We start from the raw sequence: 21911 nt of genomic DNA, 5'->3' as shown, positions 1-21911 counted from the left end.
CCCCCCAAAATTGACTAAAACTGCATACTGGCAGACTGCCAGTATCTAAGATGGGGGTGACCAGTTGGGTGGGGGGGGGGGGGTGAGAAAGGGAAGAGAGCTGTTTGGGAGGGATCAGGTAGAGATCAAGGGGTGGGAAGTGTCAGGTGGGAGGATAATCTCTACACTAAAGCTAAAATTAACCTTACAAGCTACCTGATTAACCCCTTCACTGCTGGGAATAATAAAAGTGTGATTCACATCTGCAATTAGCGGTCTTCTAATTACCAAAAAGCAATGGCAAATCCATATATGTCTGCTATTTCTGAACAAAGGGGATCCCAGAGAAGCTTTTACAACCATGTGTGCTCTGATTGCACAAGCTGTTTGTAAATAATTTCAATGAGAAACCTAAAGCTTGTGAAAAAGTTAACGTTTTTTTTTATTTGATCACATTTGGCGGTGAAATGGTGGCATTAAATATATATGAAATATGAGCCTAGATCAATACTTTGGGTTGTCTACTAAAAAAAATATATGTAGTTTTGATAGGTAAATAAAAAATAAAAAAAACAAGGCTCTGTTTCTTTTTAAAGGGAGTGATGGCAAACATGCTAAAAATGCTCTGGTCTTTTGGGGAACTTTTAGTGCCCGAAATGCCCGGTCCTTAAGGGGTTAAAGGGATATGAAACCCAAAATGTTCTGTTGTGATTCAGACAGAGCATGCAATTATAAAAAAAGTTTCCACTATAATTATTTTATTAAATTTGCTTCATTCCTGTGATATTCTGTGTTGAAGAGATACCTTGGTAGCCATCTGGTGCACTGCATGGCAGGAAATAGTGCTCTTGTAAATGAATAACTGAAATGGGCCTGCTCCTAAGCATATCTCCATGCTTTTCATAAAAAAAAAAATACCAAGAGAGTTAAGAATAATTCATAATAGAAGTAAACTAGAAAGTTTTTTTTAAAATCACATGCTCTATCTGAATGATGAAAAAAAAGTTTGGTTTCATATCCCTTTAATTGCATTGAAAACTGTAACAAAATTATTATGCAAAAAACATAATTTATGCTTACCTGATAAATTTATTTCTCTTGTAGTGTATCCAGTCCACGGATCATCCATTACTTATGGAATATATTCTCCTTCCCAACAGGAAGCTGCAAGAGTCCACCCACAGCAAAGCTGCTATATAGCTCCTCCCCTAACTGCCATATTCAGTCATTCGACCGAAAACATGCAGAGAAAGGAAAAACCATAGGGTGCAGTGGTGACTGTAGTTCAAATGAAAAAATTACCTGCCTTAAAGTGACAGGGCGGGCCGTGGACTGGATACACTACAAGAGAAATAAATTTATCAGGTAAGCATAAATTATGTTTTCTCTTGTTAAGTGTATCCAGTCCACGGATCATCCATTACTTATGGAATACCAATACCAAAGCTAAAGTACACGGATGATGGGAGGGACAAGGCAGGTACTTAAACGGAAGTTACCACTGCCTGTAAAAAACCCTTTCTCCCAAAAATAGCCTCCGAAGAAGCAAGGTATCAAATTTGTTAAATTTGAAAAGTATGAAGCGCAGACCAAGACTCCGTCTTGTAAATCTGTTCAACAGAAGCCACATTTAAAAAAGGCCCAAGTGAAAACCACAGCTCTAGTAGAATGAGCTGTAATCCCTTCAGGAGGCTGCTGTCCAGCAGTCTCATAAGCTAAATGAATTATGCTTTTTAACCAAAAAGACAGAGAGGCTGCTGAAGTCTTTTGACCTCTCCTCTGTCCAGAATAGACAACAAACAAGGTGAACGTTTCATGAAAACTGTAGTAGCTTGTAAGTAAAACTTTAAAGCACAAACCACGTCCAATATTGTGTAATAGACGTTCCTTCTTTGAGGAAGGATTAGGATACAAGCATGGAACAACTATCTCTTGAGTGATGTACTTGTTAGATACCACCTTAGGAAAAAACCCAGGTTGGTACGCAGGACTACCTTATCCATACGAAGGACCAGATAAGGAGAATCACATTGTAACACAGATAACTTGGAGACTCTACGAGTCGAGGAATTAGCTACCCAAAAGGAACTTTCCAAGATAAAGATTGATATCTATGGAACAAAAAAGGTTCAAACGGAACTTCTTGAAGAACCTTAAGAATCAGGTTTAAACTCCATGGCGGAGCAACAGTTTTAAACACAGGCTTGGATCTAACCAAAGCCTGACCAAATGCCTGAACGTCTAGAATACCTGCCAGACGCTTGTGCAAAAAAATAGACAGAGTAAAAATTTGTCCCCTTTTAAGGAATTAGCTGACAACCCTTTTCTCAAAAACATCTTGGAGAAAAGATAATATCCTGGGAATCCAGACTTTACTCCATGAGTAACCCTTGGATTCATAACAATCAGATATTTACACCATATCTATGTTCAATTTTCCTAGAGACAGGCTTTCATGTCTGTATTAAGGTATCAATGACTGACTCGGAGAAGCCATGCTTTGATAACATCAAGCGTTCAGTCTCCAGGCAGTCCATCTCAGATTGATTCTATTTAGATGGTTGAAAGGACCCTGAGGTAGAGGGACCTGTCTCTGAAGCAGAGACCGTGATGGAAAGGATGACATGTCCACCAGATCTGCATACCAGGTCCTGCGTGGCTACGCAGGCGCTGTCAAAAACACCAAAGCCCTCTCCTGCTTGGTCTTGACCTCCGGAGGAAATCCCACTCCCCCGGAAGAAAAGTCTGACGACTTAGAAAATCCACCTCCCAGTTCTCAACACCTGGGATATGGATAGCTGATAGACAAGAGTGAGTCTCTGTCCAGTGAATTATTGTAAGACTTCTAACATCGCTAGGGAACTTCTGTTCCCCCTTGATGGCTGATGTAAGCCACAGTCGTGTATATTGTCCGACTGAGTATGATGTACCTCAGAGTTGCTAACTGAGGCCAAGTCTGAAGAGCATGGAATATCACTCCCAGTTCCAGAATATTTATTAGAAGGAGGGTCTCCTCCTAAGTCCACTATCCCTGAGCCTTCAGGGAGTTCCAGACTGCATCCCAACCTAAAAGGCTGGCATCTATTGTAACAATTGTCCCATCTGACCTGCGGAAGGTCATACCCTTGGACAGATGGACCCGACATAGTCACCAGAGAAGAGAATCTCTGGTCTCTTGGTCCAGGTTTAACAGGGGGACAAATCTGTGTAATCCCCGTTCCTCTGACTGAGCATGCATAGTTGCAGCGGTCTGAAATGTAGATGTGCAAACGGTACTATGTCCCTTGCCGCTACCATTAAGCCGATTTCATTCATGTACTGAGCCACCGAAGGGCGCGGATGGGATGAAAAAAAAAAAAAAAAAAACACGGCAGAAATTTAGAAACTTTGACAACCTGGACTCCGTCAGGTAAATTTTCATTTCTACAGAATCTATCAGAGTCCCTAGGAGGGAAACCCTTGAGATTGGGGATAGAGAACTCTTTCCTTGTTCACTTTCCACCCATGTGATCTCAGAAATGCCAGTACTACGTCCGTATGAGACTGGGCAATTTGGATGTTTGACTCCTGTATCAGGATGTCGTCTAAATAAGGGGCCACTTCTATGCCCCGCGGTCTAAGGACCGCCAAAGCGACCCCAGAACCTCCATAAAGATTCTTGGGGCTGTAGATATCCCAAAGGAAAGAGCTACAAACTGGTAATGCCTGTCTAGAAAGGCAAACCTGAAAAACGATGGTGATCTTTATGCATCACAATGTGAGGATAAGCATCCTTCAAATCCATTGTAGTCCTCTATTGACTCTCCTGGATCATAGTTAAGATGGTACGAATAGTTTCCATCTTAAATGACGGAATTCTGAGGAATTTGTTTAAGATCTTTAGATCCAAAATAAGTCTGAAGGTTCCCTCTCCTTGGGAACCACAAACAGATTTGAGTAAAAACTCTGTCCCTGTTCCTCTCTTGGAACTGGATGGATCTCGTACACAATGTAAGAATGCCTCCTTCTTTATCTGGTTTGCAGATAATTGTGAAAGGCGAAATCTCCCCTTTTTTTGGGGGGGAATCTTTGAAATCCAGAAGATATCTCTGGGATATAAATTCCAATGCCTAGGGATCCTGGGCATCTCTTGCCCACGCCTGGGCAAAGAATGAAAGTCTGCCCCCTATAGGATCCGTTACCGGATAGGTGTCCGTTCCTTCATGCTGCCTTAGAGGCAGCAGCAGGCTCCTTGGCCTGCTTATCTTTGTTCCAGGTCCGATTGTCTCCAGACCGCCTTGGACTGAGCAAAAATTCCCTCTTGTTTTGCCTTAGAGGAAGAGGATGCCACACCTGCCCTGAAGTTTTTAAAAGGTACGAAAATTAGACTTTTTTTTTTTTTTTGCCCTTGATTTAGACCTATCCTGAGGAAGGGCATGACCTTTTCCTCCAGTGATATAAGCAATAATCTCCTTCAAACCAGGCCAGAATAGGGTCTGCCCCTTGAAGGGAAGTTAAGTAGCTTATTTATTAAAGTCACGACAGCTGACCATGATATAAGCCATAGCGCTCTGCGCGCCAGTATAGTAAAAAAACAGAATTCTTAGCCGTTAGTCTAGTCAAATGAACAAGGCATCAGAAAACAAAGGAATTGGCTAGCATAAGCTTGTCAAATATATTCATCCAATGGAGTCGCTTAACTGTAAAGCCTCATCAAGAGACTCAACCCAGAACGCCGCAGCAGCAGTGACAGAAGCAATGTATGCAAGGGGCTGCAGGATAAAACCCTGTTGAATAAACATTTTTTATCCATTGGATCTAAAAAGCACAACTGTCCTCGTCAGAGGTAGTGGTACGCTTAGCTAGAGTAGAAACTCTTCTCTCCACCTTAGGAACTGTCTGCCAGAAGTCCCGTGTGGTGGTAACTATTAGAAAACATTCTTCTAAAAAATAGGAGGGGAAGAGAACGGCACACCTGGTCTATCCCATTCCTTATTAAAAAAAATTTTTAGTAAACCTCTTTAGGTATTTGAAAAACATCAGTACACACCGGCACTGCATATTATTTATCCAGTCTACACAATTTCTCTGGCCCTGCGATTGTACACATTCATTCAGAGCAGCCAAAGCCTCCCTGAGCAACAAGTGGAGGTTCTCAAGCATAAATTTTAAATGTAGAAATATCAGAATCAGGTTAAATCATCTTCCCTGAGTCAAAAAAAAAATAAAAAAATCACCCACAGACTAAGCATATTGTGAGGTAGTATCATACATGGTTCTTAAAGCGTCTGTATGCTCTGTATCTACCCCCAGAGCTAACTGCTTTCCTTTAATTTCAGGTAGTCTGACTAATACTGCTGCCAGAATATTATTCACCACCTTTGCCATGTCTTGTAAAATAAACGCTATGGGCGCCCTTGATGTACTTGGCGCCATTTGAGCGTGAGTCCCTGAAGCGGGAGTCGAAGGGTCTGACACGTGGGGAGAGTTAGTCGGCATAACTTTCCCCTCGACAGAATCCCCTGGTAAAGAAACGCTATGGGTGCCCTTGATGTACTTGGCGCCATTTGAGCGTGAGTCCCTAAAGCGGGAGTCAAAAGGTCTGACACGTGGGGAGAGTTAGTCGGCATAACTACCCCCACGACAGAATCCTCTGGTGAAAATGTTTTTAAAGACAAAAAATGATCTTTATTGTTTAACATGAAATCAGTACATCTGGTACACATTCTAAGATGGGGTTCCACCATGGCTTTAAAACATAATGAACACAGAGCTTCCTCTATGTCAGACATGTTAGAACAGACTAATAATGAGACTAGCAAGCTTGGAAAACACTTTAAATCAAGTTAACAAGCAAATATATAAAACGTTACTGTGCCTTTAAGAGAAACAAATTTTGCCAAAATTTGAAATAACAGTGAAAAAAGGCAGTTAAACTAACAAAATTTTTACAGTGTATGTAACAAGTTAGCAGAGCATTGCACCCACTTGCAAATGGATGATTAACCCCTTAATACAAAAAACAGATTAACAAAACGAAAAATATGTTTTAAACAGTCATAACAGCTCCTACTTTTGAAGCCCTTTTGAGCCCTTCAGAGATGTCCTATAGCATGCAGGGGACTGCTGAGGGAAGCTGAATGTCACTGTTTGTAATTTTAACTGCACCAACTGTAACTTTTATCCTATAACAGTGGAAAGCCTCAGGAAACTGTTTCTATGCAAAATTTAAGCCAGCCATGTGGAAAAAACTTAGGCCCCAATAAGTTTTATCACCAAACATATGTTAAAAAACGATTAAACATGCCAGCAAACGTTTTAAAACACATTTTTACAAGAGTATGTATCTCTATTAATAAGCCTGATACCAGTCGCTATCCCTGCATTTAAGGCTTTACTTACATTACTTCGGTATCAGCAGTATTTTCTTAGTCAATTCCATTCCTAGAAAAATATTTTACTGCACATACCTTATCTGCAGGAAAACCTGCACGCCATTCCCCCTCTGAAGTACCTCACTCCTCAGAATGTGTGAGAACAGCAAATGGATCTTAGTTACGTCTGCTAAGATCATAGAAAAACGCAGGCAGATTCTTCTTCCAAATACTGCCTGAGATAAACAGCACACTCCGGTGCCATTTAAAAATAACAAACTTTTGATTGAAGAATAAACTAAGTAGAAAGCACCACAGACTCTCACAACCTCCTATCTATGTTGAGGCTTGCAAGAGAATGACTGAATATGGCAGTTAGGGGAGGAGCTATATAGCAGCTTTGCTGTGGGTGGACTCTTGCAGCTTCCTGTTGGGAAGGAGAATATATTCCATAAGTAATGGATGATCCGTGGACTGGATACACTTAACAAGAGAAATATTATTTTATAGAAGAATTAAAAACTATTTAAATTATACAGGAGAAAACTAAGGTTCACAGTAAAACGACACTGCACATGCAAAAACCACAGTGAATTTCCTATGTATAACTTAAATTCAAAGCACATTGTTTAACTTATTGTAAAAATTAGTTTCCCTGCCTTTTGCTAGTGGGCTGAACAGGAGCATTTCATGGATGTAGCTGATATTTCTCTTTCAGGTCTTGTGTATTCTCTAAACATTTTTCCCCTGTAGATCTTGCTGTTTTTTCCACGCAACCTGAAAGGTGGTGATATTATGTCATATTGCACAAAGCATTTATTACCCTAACATAAAAACGCATGAAGCGATTGTAAGGCTGGGTAATCTCATATTATAGTGCACCCCTTGCTAACTTCACTCTCCCAGTGGTTTCTCTTTCCAGAAAGCTCCTTTACTTTCTATGGGAGACATCTTGCTACTTGCAGGGACAGTCCCTTTTTGAGATAATTCCTTAAGGGCAGCCCATGCAAGTGTCAGAGTGGGTTTTCATTAAATGCAAAAGGTAAATGTAAAAATGTGTATAAACTTTACACTAACAAAGGATATGCCAGAAATAATCCATAAGTATGTTCTTGTCTTCTTAATGGCTCTGGATGATACCTACAAAAAAGAAAGAATGTAGCAATCGTGAAGTCCTGTGAATGTGAAAAGCAACAAAGGAAAATGTATTAAACAAGATAAAAAATGAGGGGGCACATAGACAAAAATGAGCAAATAAAAAAGAGATTCAAATTGACCCTTTCGTGACTGGATTAAAGTGTCTACATCGGAACAACTGTTCCGATGTAGACAAATTGAAACCACGCTATCGTGTACTCGATCGCGAGATTTCAATTATTGGATCGCGTCTGGGGGGCGTCCCTACAACCCTAGGAACGCCCTCCAGACCGCAATCAAATTCTGGAAGCACAGCAGGCTTTAGGACAGCCGTTGGCTATGACGTTCTATTCCGTCATAACGGCTCTAAAGCCCAGTGTAATAATGACAGAATAGAACGGCATAATGGCATGAAAAGGTTAAGCAATAATTAGGTGTATATATAAAACACAACATACATCTATGTGCAAGTAAACATAGAGTGTTATGATAGTCCCAAAAATTGGACCAGTGCTGTGCACTGTCCACGATGTATGTGGGCATCCACAGATGATGAAAAGATGATGGCCGCACTCCTCACAGATAAATCCGGATAAAACAAAAAGCAAGACAGAGGGGCGCCTCGTGCAGATCAACCAGCAATAGCGCCCTTGTGCTAGTAGTCGCAAGCTGATATCTCTGGGTGTATCAGCTCACCCACTCCTGGTCTCACCAAACAAACTGGATTACAAGCAGGATACAGAGTTCACATCCATGTAGCACTCCAATGAGCGAAAAAATATAAGGTGCTTTTCACTATACTTGAAGGGACACTGTACCCAAAATTTTTCTTTTGTGATTCAGATTGAGCATGACATTTTAAGCAACTTTCTAATTTACTCCTATTATCAAATTTTCTTAATTCTCTTGGTATCTTTATTTGAAATGCAAGAATGTAAGTTTAGATGCCGGCCCATTTTTAGTGAACAACCTGGGTTGTCCTTGCTGATTGGTAGATAAATTCATCCACCAATAAAAAAGTGCTGTCCAGCGTACTGAAACCAAAAAAAAGCTTAGATGCCTTCTTTTTCAAATAATGATAGCAAGAGAACGAAGAAAAATTGATAATAGAAGTAAATTAGAAAGTTGCTTAAAATCGCATGCTCTTTCTGAATTACAAAAGAAAAAATTTGGGTTCAGTGTCCCTTTGAGTTAAAAACTTGTTTTTTTTTTAAAAACAACAGATTAAAAACAACAATCAGTGAATAAGGGGGTGTCCAAATAATCCCCCTATTATGCAATGCTCTGGAATAGCCGTTTCATCAGGCATAAAGCACCTTATACGATACCTACTATTTAAATATTTTGTTAACCAATCAACAAACACGCCGCCCATTCTGGGTGTATTTCAAACACGTGTTCTTAAAGTGAAAGTAAAGTTATACTAATTGTTCGTTAGAAATGTAACTTAATTACAAAGTAAAGTGTACTTTAATTCATAATTATGTATAGATCGCTTTATAAATCTCTATATTTAGTTATTTAGTTTGCCGAATATTGTCGCCTTTGCTCCACCTGCATAATTTTTTTTTTTTCTTATAACAGCGTGACGTTTTCATCCGTATCTAACGGATTGGTTCCCCCATTGGCATCTAACTCACCATGATTACCTCCCACTTGTTCTAATGCGCATGCGTGAAACCTTTCATTGTATCGCAGACCACTAGCACGTTCACGGAAGCCGCTAAGTGACTAAACAATGAATCAAAAGAATAATTGCTAGTATGTATCTTTGCGGATAAAGTTAGCGCATGCGCATAGATTAGCAATCACGAGAATGCGCACGTTGACTTACGCATGCAGCGTGTGGGACAGCAGAAATCAGTTGAATACAGAAACCCAGAAAAGAGCGAGTGGGCGGAGGAAGGGTAATAAAACGGCGATCATAAATATATAAAATATAACCTTTCTAAAAAATGTATTTAAAAATGAAGTTAGCGACTATAATCTTGGTGACTATATTATACTATAGCAATATTGTCCACTTGAAACATTTACTTTCACTTTAACAAATCATAGATTAATATTGTTGCCATTGCAACATTATAACATTGTATCCTATGTGGCTAAACATTCCATATATCACAAATAATATTATATAACATACACAATCCTAGACCAGTGAACAAATGTATACATTCAAATCAAATCAAAATGCATATCAGTTTTAGTGACCTATATCAATATCCTCCAACAGCCAGCAATCCAAGTCCGTATAAGCAAGTTATATGCTTGTATCCCAGATCTATCTCATTATTATATTATGTGACCCATTTATTTCTAATGTCTTGTTTATGGTTCATTACCTCGTCCTTATTTTAGCTCAGTGATACCAATAGTTTAACAGTAGTCACCCTTTATGTGATTCTTCATGTACTTTTCCATATGTGTCATTATTCCATGCGACCGCGGCTGGTCGATCTCTAAATAGCTAATGTGTTAAATGGTTTACACGGAAATCACTTATAACGAAATTCTATGCGAGGTTTGTTCTACTGCATATGTCACTGTTCCATGTGACAGTTATTGGCCAATCTCTTACCGGCGGCATATTCAGTAGTGTTAACGTCACTATTACACATGACATCACAGATGCCTAATCTCTTAGTTGCGCTATACTCAGTGGTGCGTACGTCACCATTGCCCGTGACCACACCTGCCCAATCACATTCCTTCAACATGTAAAAACGCTTCAACTGAACAGTCTAAGTCCAAATCAAGTCCCAGTCTATTTAGGTTCTGCTTCTTCTTTTTACTTATAGCTAAGTTATAGCTCTTGAATACGTAAGTACGGTCCTTTCCTTTATTGCTGTTTTACACCCAGAAGACTTCAATTTTGCTACTTCCTTAATTTTTTTGGAGCTTTCATCAAAAGCCAATAAGTATATACTTTTTGACATATCCTTTGTTTGAGGTTGATTTTTCATTTCTGGCCCCGCAAAGTTTTGATCATCGGGTGATATATTTGTAAAAGTTAACATTAAACTTTCGTGGTTCAGAGTATGACATTTAAGATACTTTTCATTTTTTTTAATTTATGAAATGTACTTTGTTCTCTTGGTATACTTTGTAAAAAAAACATACCTAGGTAGTTTTAGGAGCAGCACTGCACTACTGGGAGGTAGCTGGTGATTTGTGGTTACACAAATATGCCTCTTGTCATTCTGGCAGGTCCCAGTAGTGGATCACTGCTTTGGAGATTACTTTATATATGTGCTTAAACATTTTACTTTTAAAACTTTTATTTTATATGCAAGTTTTTTTGCATCGTAGAGTTTAATTAACTTATGTCAATTTTAGGGATGGATTAAAAATCTATTTAAAAACATTCATTTTTAGAGTAGTGTTTAACTGGCCTTTTTTTTAAAAAAAAAAAAACAACTGTTCTATGTCAATACAGCTGTGCTTGATAGCAGTGAAACCAATTTAAAACAAATGCAATAAATATACCACAGATGTCAGTATGTGGGGAGTTGGGGAAAGACAAGTTTATTTATTTAACATGTTAGAAGACCCTTTTACACTTCAGCTAATGTGATCAGATAGGGACTTGTAAGAAATTGCCGGATTTCACTTAAAGAGATGGTAAACCCACATTTTTTCTTTCATGATTCAGACAGAGCGTGCAATTGTAAGCAACTTTCTAATTTACTCCTATTATCATTTTTTTCTTCCTGTTCTTGGTATCTTTATTTGAAAAGCAGAAATGTATGTTTAAGAGCCTGCCCATTTTTGGTTCAGAAACTGGGTTGCACTTGCTGATTGGTTAGTTACATTTAGCCACCAATATCCCGGTTCTGAACCAAAAATAGGCTGGCTCTTAAACATACATTTCTGCTTTTAAAATAAAAATACCAAGAGAAGGAAAACAAATTGATAATAGGAGTTAATTAGAAAGTTGCTTACAATTGCATGCTCTATCTGAATCGTGAAAGAAAAAAAATTGGGTTTACTATTCCTTTAATGACCAGAGCCAACACATAACCTGCTTACTAGGATATTGAGAAAGACAGACATGTAGATATTTTTCTTATAGTAGTTATCCTTGTTTGTGTCATTAGTATCTGTGCATGTGCTTCATCTGTGGCTGGTTTTGTCTTGTAATTATACAGTTGGCTTTAGCAGTTGGACTGAATTTAAGAACCTTCCTTAGAATTCGCCCTTGTAAAGATAATACAGTTGTTATACATTTACCGAACATTGGTATCAAGCAAATCTGGGATATCTCTCAACTTCAGACCCTGGTGCCTATATTGGAAGGTAAGTTCAAATAACATTTTATTCTGTTTTGGTTAAATTCCTATATATATATATATATATTCACTTCTATTATAACATATTTAATAGACTTACAAAAAAAAAGGCAGAAACTTTGGGACAAGACGACGATCTAGTTTAATAGTTACTAGTTCTACTTGCAGTTGTTTATGGAAACCTCTCCCTTTAATCTATATAGTTTTGTCTTCCTTTTGCGGCAATGACTAACTATACTCTAGCTTGATAACCATCAATAGTATTGGAGGATATAAAAGATTTAAATAGGGCAGCTAAAACCGTTTTTTAACGTTACTTTAACATGAGGTCGATGGCTATAGTGACTAGTGTAGGGTTAGGTATAAAATTCATCTCTGGGCTGGAACACAATAACGTAATTTGTTGCAGTCCTCTTTGCAGCTAAGAGATTAATGTCAACTTCTACATTTTGTGAAATTTTTAATATCATTTTTGCCACTTTAGCAGCTTCAGAATGCAATTTTGCCTATTGATGCCAATATTTTTACAATAAAACAGTGTTATCAACTATTATATGTGCTGAGAAACTATTAAGAATTCTGAATTACCCAGTGGATTTCTGCAGGAGATAACATCTCCGTGTTTGCATTGTATGAACTAATAATCTTTTTAGGTTATTGTAAATTAGCTGTCTTCATAACAGAATTTATAGAACTTTACAGAACTATCAAGTTTTCAAATGATTCAATTGGGCTACATGACTCCAGCTCAACTTATTAAAAAATCTCCTGTGTATCACTAATCAGAAATGTTTACCTCATATTGTGTACAAGGGACATGGCAAAATCATGAGTCTCAAAGCTTATGAAGAAGGTTTACTGTATATTTCTAAGATGGGGAGTGCAGAAGTCGCTGATCTCAGTGTTAAAGTGAAGGCCCGGTTTTGAATAAACCTATTAAAAACAAGGGCACTTTAATTCATCAAAATTGACATTTCACTGTTTTCTTCAAAAACTTACCTTTTAATCCTGGCAGCCGTTCCAGCACTTCCTCCGCCCGTTGCAAGCCGTCTTCGCGGGTCCAAAATTACGAATCCGGCTTCCTCCAATCACAGAGTTGCATCAGGCCAAGATTCCCCCGGGGGGGGGGGGGGGAGCTGTGATTGGAGGAAGCCTAATTCGTAATTTCTGACGTCTGCAGAGGCTTGCAACGGCCAGGGGAATCGCTGGAGCGGCATTAAGGATTAAAAGGTACGTTTTTGAAGAAAACAGTGAAATGTCAATTTTGATGAATTAAAGTGCCCTTGTTTTAAATTGTTTTATTAAAAACCGGGCACTTATTCATCAAAATGGACCTTCACTTTAAAGGGACACTGAAGTCTAAATTAAAGTTTGATGATTAAGATAAAGCATGCAATTTAATCCCCCCATGTATATTATTATCAAAATGTGCACATTTTTAGATGCACACTTTCTCCTACTGAGCATGTGTAAAAGTGCACAGTATATACATTTTTGTGTTTGTTTGTTTTTTGTTGCCATTATGCTATAAGAGTTTCAGTGCGTTGAGCGCTTTCAGTATAATATCATGTACTTAATTAGGACAAAGTTTCATTACGAAGAGTTTCAGAATTTTTAGCTAAGGTTGCTTCGGACTTTCATTGCTCAAAATATATTGTTTTACATTCTTACTGTCCAGATAAATATATTATGAATGGTAAATGCAAAGTCTGTATGAGTTTAGATGTTTATGCCATTATGTTGATAGAATAGATTGAAGGAAAACTAATTTCCTCACCAGCAAAATCATTACCAACTGAATTTGAGTTCCAGTTTTCAGAAGGGCTCAAGGATTGATCTACCTGGGCAGTAGAAGCAGATGGAGTTTGACAATCAGCCTCCACAAAAAATGGGGGAGGGGGTGAGTTCTGTTATTTCTTGATAAAGATATACAGGGATTGGTGTTTAAATCAAAATGGTTCCTAATTATGTTTTTATTTAGTATGCAATGTAACATAGCAGTTATGTATTCAATCCTTTATTTATCTCCCCTGCTTTCTTTCATGCTACATGTTTATTGCTTAGGTTGCTTTAAAGATGAGCCTACAAGTCCAAGCCCAGAGCACCTGGATGCACTGAAGAGATTTGCAGGATTTGCTACAGGATCAAAAGACACAGGAGATCTTGCTTTAATCACTTTCCTGTACCTTTACTTATGCATCTGTGGTAGGTAAGTCACATTTTTTTTATGGCTTGGTATCATTGAAGCCTAACACAGTTCCTGACTATTCAAAATGAAAATACCCTTTCATACAGGTGAAAAAATAAAATATAACTTCTATTAGGCAATTGTTATCATCATTCAAACAGCTGTGTGAACTGAACAAAACTTTACCAAAAGATATGGCATTGCATTTGTGTGCACAAGTACTGTAACCTACCTTGGCACAAACACACACTTAAACATTAAGGGCTAGATTACAATCGGAGCCCAAAAATATTAGCTCTGTTGTGCGCTAGTGTCACTTGAGTTAAATTAGTAGCGCTTAAATGTTTTATATTTAGATATTAGCTTTTGAAGAAAAGTCTAGAGCACACAAACATCAGGATGTCAGTGCAGGTGTGTTAATCCCTTACATAATAATAAACGTCATGCTGAAAAACTCCTTTTGGCTATGGCTCAAGCACTAACCAAAGGTGCCCTAAATATCCACTTAAAGGGACAGTCTAAACTACATTAAACTTTCTTGATTCAGATAGGGTATGCAATTTTTAAACATCTTTCCAATATACGTTTATCATCAAAGTTGCTTTGTTCTTTTGTTGTTCTTTGTTGAAAGCTAAATTGAGGTAGACTCATATGCTAATTGCTAAGCCATTGAAGGCCTCCTCTAATCTCAGTGCATTTTTACAGCTAGACAGCACTAGTTCATGTGTGCCATATAGATAACATTGGGCTCACTCCCATGGAGTAATTTAGTGTTGTATTGAAATGTAAGTTAAAAACCCTGCACACATACACATATGTACCCACACACACACATTCACATACACAAATTCCAAGAAGGTCAGCACAATCTCACCCACAGGTAGTAATGCCACGGTGCACTGCTAAAAAAAATATCCAATCCATCCGAAGGTACAGGCACTCAATGTTTTTTAAAAAAAAAATAATTTCATTTATTGATACAAATGAAGACATAACGTTTTGGCACATTGCTGTGCCTTTGTCAAATGTCAAAAAACAATACAGCAGGTAACCTAAATCTAATGACAAACTATTAAAAACCCACTCCTTTTATACTTATTAATTACCACCACCTTTACGATCGTATCACCATCAGACACCTGTGTGTGACGTCATCGAAGTGCACCCGATGCACAAAGCGTCATGACGTAGGTGCCGACGTTTTCGTGGCAACGTCTATAAACAAACACTATCTAGCCTGGTCACTTGTAAACGACGATCGCACACAACAAGTGTTTATATGTGAACATCGATCACAGATGATCAAACAGGGGATGATATGTGTAAATAAGTCAATCAAGCGGTAAAGCCAATGAAGGTATATTGGGCTAAATGAAAAAATGTGCAATCAGACAAGATGCCACACAGATCCATTATAAGATACCAATAGCAATGACAACAAGCCCAGACCTGACATAGCAACTACCGAGTGATTCACATGCAGAGAATCATCACATTGCATATTATGCACTTTTACAAATCATATGGCTTAAAATAAAAGTCTACATTAGTACTAGCTGTACATAAATAAATAATAACAACCAGAATAAAGAATATATCCTGAGGCTGTATAGCATAATCCATGAAGGGATCCAAGGATACGACAATGCTTCATGCCTCTAAGGTATATGTTAGAAACATTAATAAATAGCGAGAACCCGTTGGGAGATGCCATTGGACGAGTAGGAGTATCATTAGGTAGAGCAGGGGAAATATTCCTCCAATCATGAGGCCTTTAATAGAAAGGTCTGAAGTCCAGGGAAGTGTTAAGGCCCCTTGGGGTTAAGGTGTCCAGCCGATAGATCCACCTACGTCATGACGCTTTGTGCGTCGGTGCACTTCGATGACGTCCCACACAGGTGTCTGATGGTGATACGATCGTAAAGGTGGTGGTAATTAGATAAGTATAAAAGGAGTGGGTTTTTAATAGTTTGTCATTAGTTTTAGGTTACCTGTTTTATTGTTTTTTGACATTTGACAAAGGCATAGCAATGTGCCGAACCGTTATGTCTTCATTTTAACTTGTATCAATAAATGAAATAAAAAAAAAAAACGACCATTGAGTGCCTGTACCTTCAGATGGAATATATATAATTGTTGTTGAATTTCCCCCAGAAATGAACTTTACCAAGCAGTGATTCAACCTACTCCCAGCTGATGAGTGGCAAAAACCACGAAACAGCTGTCCTGGGATTGGTCTGATTCACTGTACTAACCCTAGCTAAGCATAAAAGCTGTGTAATGCAGCAGTGCTAAGGCGTAAAGGGAAGCCTGTCTTAAAAAGCAGGCTAAAAGTAAAAAGGTGAGTCATTGTGAACCTCATTTGCATATCTTACCCAGATTCCTTTGCTGCATTGGAAACGGTGTAGTCAGAGAGTTTCTGGGTTTAAAGCAAGTCTTCTGACTTGTTTAGATTTGTAAATGGTTTACACATTGAGTTATTTTCTCTATATTTTGTATTTAGTGGAGGATTTTAAACTCACTTTTTACCTCCCCATAATTTTAATTGAGATATATATATATATATATATATATATATTACATACACACACACACTATCGATTGTGCTCCACTTTTAATCTTTCCCTATAAACTTGGATAATTTCTGGGGAATGGGAATTAGTCAGTTGCTGAGGAGAGGACCTGCATGGAGACTAATTACAAATGTGTATGTGTAGAGGAATTGCATCTTTTCAAAGGGACAGAGTACTGTAAAATATTCGCCCTGTTAATGTGTTCCCAGCTATCCATTTTACCTACTGGGTTGTATTTATATTGTTTAAAACATAAAAAAAAATCTGAAATAGTTGCTTTTGCCTGTTGAATATACCACATTCACTGAAAATTGAAATACTACAGTATTGGTTATAGGAAAGCTGGATAAAGAAGAGGCAGCAGCAGAAATCATCCTCCTAGTGGAATGTGGGGGAGAGAGATTCCAGAGTCCATGTGAAAAGATGTCCCTGCAGGAACTTTGAATACATTTAACCGTTGCTTGCCTGAGTACATTGCACCTTCAACTGTAATGTCACACAAGCACGTACTGTACATAATCAGTTGGATATCATACAGTCATAGGGAAAATTATGCAAATCCTGTCATGCTTAAGAGAGAAACATTATACTGTCTGGGGAAGAACCTGCTAAAAAGCATTGGAGGGCAATATAGAGAAATAGTCAGTGCAATACAACAAAGGTTTATTTTTTAAGGCTGCTGTGATTTATAGTTTCTTCGGATAACCTTTTTTGAAATGTCACACTTTTAAATCTATCACAATTTGTTGTTTTGGATATTATTGATGACAATGTAGTTTTCCTTATATTGAAACAGATTTTCCTAAATTGTTGTCTATAAAACCTTTTGCAAAGACAGTTTGATATTTCCAGCATTTATTTAGCCTTTTAAAGGGAAGTGGAAAATTCCATTCCAGGGTATAAAAGATATATTTCTTTCCTAAGATATGGTGAGTCCACGGAGTCCTCAACTACTGTAGAGAATATCACACCTGGCCAGCAGGAGGAGGCAAAGAGCACCAAAGCAAAGCTGTTAAGTATCACTCCCCTCCCACAATCCCAAGTCATTCTCTTTACCTTCGGCGCAAGAAGGAGGTGAAGTTTAGGTGTCTGAATAAGATTTTCTTTACTCAAGAGTTTATTATTTTGAAAGCCAGAGTAGGTTTGCTCTGATCTTTCCTCCTAAGATTGGGTTTAGCTGTACTCCACGTCAGTCTCTTCAGTAGGGCAGTGGTAGCTTTCAAGCAGTTAGGAACTTATGAGGTGGGCCTTACTGCATTTTCTTAACAGGTTGCTGCCTTTATGTAGAAAGCCAGAGTAGGTTTACTCTGTCCTTTCTTGTTTTCACAGGTCTCTGAGGTGTGGCTTCCTCTCATGCTGGGTGAGCTGTCCTCCTGCCGGACAGCCAGAGGTGCAGGTAAGTGCCATTTTTTGTTTTTTTATGAAAAAGATCACTGGCACTAAAGCAGGAGCTGCACTAATTCTGGGGTTACATGCCTGAGATGACAAACAGGTTATTATGGCAGGGAGCAAGCACTGCGGGTGACATTTGAGAATGTTAATTGGAGACTCAGTGTGTTTAACTTCACTACATATCCGGTTGAGTCAGATGGGTGATTGCTTTGTTTGAGTTTACTTCATTACTCCGGAGGTAACTGATTTAGAATCGGGCTATATTTTCTGATCGATATTTGCCTTAATGGCCGTCGGGACCGTCTCTGACAAGAAGGGAGGCGGATCCTTGGTCTCTAACGGTACTTCCCACTAAAAGCGAGCGTTTTCCTACACTAAAGTGGGCAGCTTCCAGCGGATCACTAATTTGCTCTGCAGAGACCTACTGGAGCTTCTGCGATCAAAGAGGAAGTTTAAGGTCACTTTTCTACTCCTGAGTGCAGAGGGGGCAGGAAGGCACCTCAGTAATAACACTGAGGTGTAGAGGTTGTTTGTATTTAATCCTCCGTGGTGAGGAGGTATTGCCATGTAATTGGGTTTCCTATTAAATTGCATTGAGAAACTGGGTTAAGTCCTTGATTCCTTTGGGAATGGATATAATTTTTTTTTTTGCTCACTGTTAATTTGGCTGCAATATAGACTTAGAGATATTGCTCCCCTGTTGCATGTAAGCTTTGTATGAATAACCAAGTTGAACCCCCTTTGCCTTTTTGTTCTCCTTGTATTGAGAGGACATTAATGTTTAAAGATAGGCTTTTTGATGCTGAGCCACCACTCTCTCAGGTTGATGCTGCTCAGGCAATGCCGCAGATTTCTCCAAGCCTGCTCAGGCAATGCCGCAGATCACCCCAAGCCTTAAAGTGCCAGTAAACCTAGGAAATAATGTTATATAATTCTGCACATAGTGCAGAATTATATAACATTAGCTTAGCTCCAGAGTTCAAAAGTAAATAGTTAAAAAGATATCACGCAAAGAAAACAGAACACCGCTCTTGGCTCTACTGAGCGGGTCTGTTTTCTTCTGCTAAGGGCATCTGGGCACGCTGTCTAATCACAGCCGGCCCGATAGGGCTATTAAATTCAATGTAGCTCGCTCCCGTAACCAGACCAGAGCGGGAGCGAGCTACATTGATTTTAATAGTGCGATCGGACGTGCTGTAAATAGACAGCGTGCCCGTGATGCGCTTAGCAGAAGAAAACAGACCCGCTCAGCAGAGCCAAGAGCGGCGTTCTGTTTTCTTTGCGTGATATCTTTTTAACTATATACTTTTGAATTCTGGAGCTAAGCTAATGTTATATAATTCTGCACTATGTGCAGAATTATATAACATTATTTCCTAGGTTTACTGGCCCTTTAACGGCATCACATGCAGTGCCTTGCAGTTCCTCACAATCTCCTGGAGGAGTTCTTTTGCATGCAGAAATTGCCGCCCAGGTATCCTCTGCGGTATCTGAGGCATTAGCTGCCATTCTCTTGCTTCAGGGAAGACACAAGAGGAAAATCAAAGAATCGGAGAGTAAGGTTTCTGATTCTGTTCCGGCTAACCAAGTTGCTCTTTCTCATAAATCGGAAGAGAAGGATACATCGGTAGCCTCTGAGGGTGAAATCTCAGATTTGGATAGTATTATTCCTTCTTCTGATACTGAAGTTGTATCCTTCAGGTTTAAGCTTGAACACCTTCGTGTTTTGTTAAAGGAGGTTTTGGCTACCCTGGATGACTCTGATACTTCTGTTGTTGTCAATCCTAAGAAATCTAGTAAATTGAATAGATACTTTGATGTTCTTTCCTCTGTGGAGGTGTTTCCTGTGCCAGACCGTACTAGGGAAATTATTACTCGGGAATGGGAGAAGTGCGGCAGCTTTTTGGTTTGACGCACTGTCTGAGTCTCTCCAAACAGACTCAGTTGGAGGAGATATAGGATTAAGGCTCGTAAGTTATCCAATTCCTTTATTACTGATGCTTCTTTGCAGGTCATTAAGTTAGGAGCCAAAATATCTGGTTTCTCTGTATTGGCACGTAGAGCGTTATGGCTGAAATCTTGGTCAGAGGATGTTTCATCCAAGTCAAAACTGGCGATTCCTTACAAGGGTAAGACATTGTTTTGGACCTGGTTTGGCAGAAATTATTTCCGATATCATGGGAGGTAAAGGGTCTTTTCTGCCACAAATAGGAAGAAGAATAGGCCGAAAGGACATCAGAGTAATTTTCGTACCTTTCGTAACTTCAGAGGTAAATCTTCCCCCTCCTCTGCCAAGCAGGATCAATCCAAGCCTTCTTGGAAACCCAATCAGTCTTGGAACAAAGGGAACAATCTAAGAAGCCCGCAGCTGAGTCTAAATCATCATGAAGGGGTTGCCCCCGATCCGGGATCGGATCAAGTGGGGGGCAGAATTTCTCAGTTCTCTCAAGCATTGATACGAGATGTCCCAGATCCTTTGGCAGTGGACATAGTATCCCAGGGTTACAAGTTAGAATTCAAGACCTTTTCCCCCCAAGGGCAGGTTCTACCTCTCAAGATTATCTGCAAACCAAATAAAGAGAGAGGCGTTCTTGAAATGTCTACAGGCCCTTTCCTGCCTATGAGCGATTGTTCCCATACACACGGATTATCACAAATTTCTGCTTTTTTTGCTTTTCTGGACAAACATTATCAGTTTGTGGCTCTTACATTCGGTCTTGCCACAGCTTCCAGAATTTTCTCAAAGGATCTGGGGGCTCTTTTGGCAGTGATTCAGTCTCGGGAAATTGTTGTGGCGCCCAATCTGGACGATATCTTGGTGCAGACGCCATCTTTTGAACTAGCAAAATCTCACACAGAGATCTAACTGTCTTTTCTTCGTTCCCACAGATGGAAGGTGAATTTGGAAGAGAGTTCTCTTGTTCCAGTTACAAGGGTAGTTTTCTTATGGACCATTATAGAATCCCTGGCAATGAAAATATTTCTGACGGAGGTCAGAAGAAACAAGATTCTTTCTGCTTGCCTCTCTCTACAGTCGACTGTACGCCCATCAGTGGCCTAATGTATGGAGGTAATTGGCCTAATGGTTTCTTTCAAGGATATCGTCCCCTTTGCACAATTCCATTTGAGAGCGCTGCAGTTATGCATGCTCAGTCAATGGAACAGGGATTTGCGGATCTGTCTCAGAGGATAGTGCTAGATCAGTCGACAAGAGATTCTCTCCTGTGGTGGCTGTCTCAGGAACATCTCTCTCAGGGGACATGTTTTCGGAGAACTTCTTGGGTGATTGTGACCACGGATGCCAGCCTGATGGGTTGGGGAGCAGTCTGGGACTCGTTGATGGCACGGGGACTTTGGTCTCAGGAGGAATCTGCTCTCCCCATAAACATATTGGAGTTGAGAGCGATCTTCAATGCTTTGACGGCTTGGCCGCAGCTGGCTTTAGCCCGGTTTATCAGGCTCCAGTCCGATAACATCACCTCAGTGGCTTACATCAACCACCAGGGAGGGACTCAGAGTTTCTTAGCCATGAAGGAAGTGGCTCGGATCATTCAGTGGGCGGAAGCTCACAATTGCTGTCTGTCTGCCATCCACATTTCAGGAGTGGACAACTGGGAAGTAGATTTCCTGAGCAGACAGACCTTTTATCCCGGGGAGTGGGAACTCCATACGGAGGTGTTCTCCAGGTTAACCATCAAATGGGGGGTACCGGAGTTGGATCTGATGGCGTCTCGTCAGAACGCCAAGCTTCCAAAGTATGGTTCAAGGTCAAGGGATCCTCAGGCCTTCCTAATAGATGCGCTGGCAGTTTGCTCTCCTTCCACAAGTCACTGCTTGTAACAAACAGGAGAGGGCATTAGTGATTCTAATTGCTCCTGCATGGCCTCTCAGGATCTGGTATGCAGACTTATTGGAGGTGTCGTCTCTCCCCCCCTTGGAGACTTCCTCTAAGAAAGGACCTACTTCTTCAGGGTCCCTTCCTTCACCCACATCTCAT

General features: G+C 39.6%; 1 protein-coding gene across 1 annotated transcript in view; it reads left to right on the top strand.

The window, feature by feature from the left end:
• The window catches only part of MVK (mevalonate kinase), a 92588-nt gene that overhangs the window by 1259 nt on the left and 69418 nt on the right, over window positions 1-21911 (top strand). Inside the window, exons 2-3 of the mRNA XM_053702111.1 lie at window positions 11621-11768; window positions 13826-13970. Of these exons, the coding sequence (XP_053558086.1) occupies window positions 11621-11768; window positions 13826-13970 (293 nt within the window). The remainder of the gene's footprint in view (window positions 1-11620; window positions 11769-13825; window positions 13971-21911) is intronic.

This window comes from Bombina bombina, chromosome 2 (assembly GCF_027579735.1).
Source record: "Bombina bombina isolate aBomBom1 chromosome 2, aBomBom1.pri, whole genome shotgun sequence".
Classification (NCBI taxonomy): domain Eukaryota; kingdom Metazoa; phylum Chordata; class Amphibia; order Anura; family Bombinatoridae; genus Bombina; species Bombina bombina.
The sequence above is the reverse complement of the archived record's forward strand: the minus strand, read 5'-3'. Positions and strand labels throughout refer to the sequence as shown.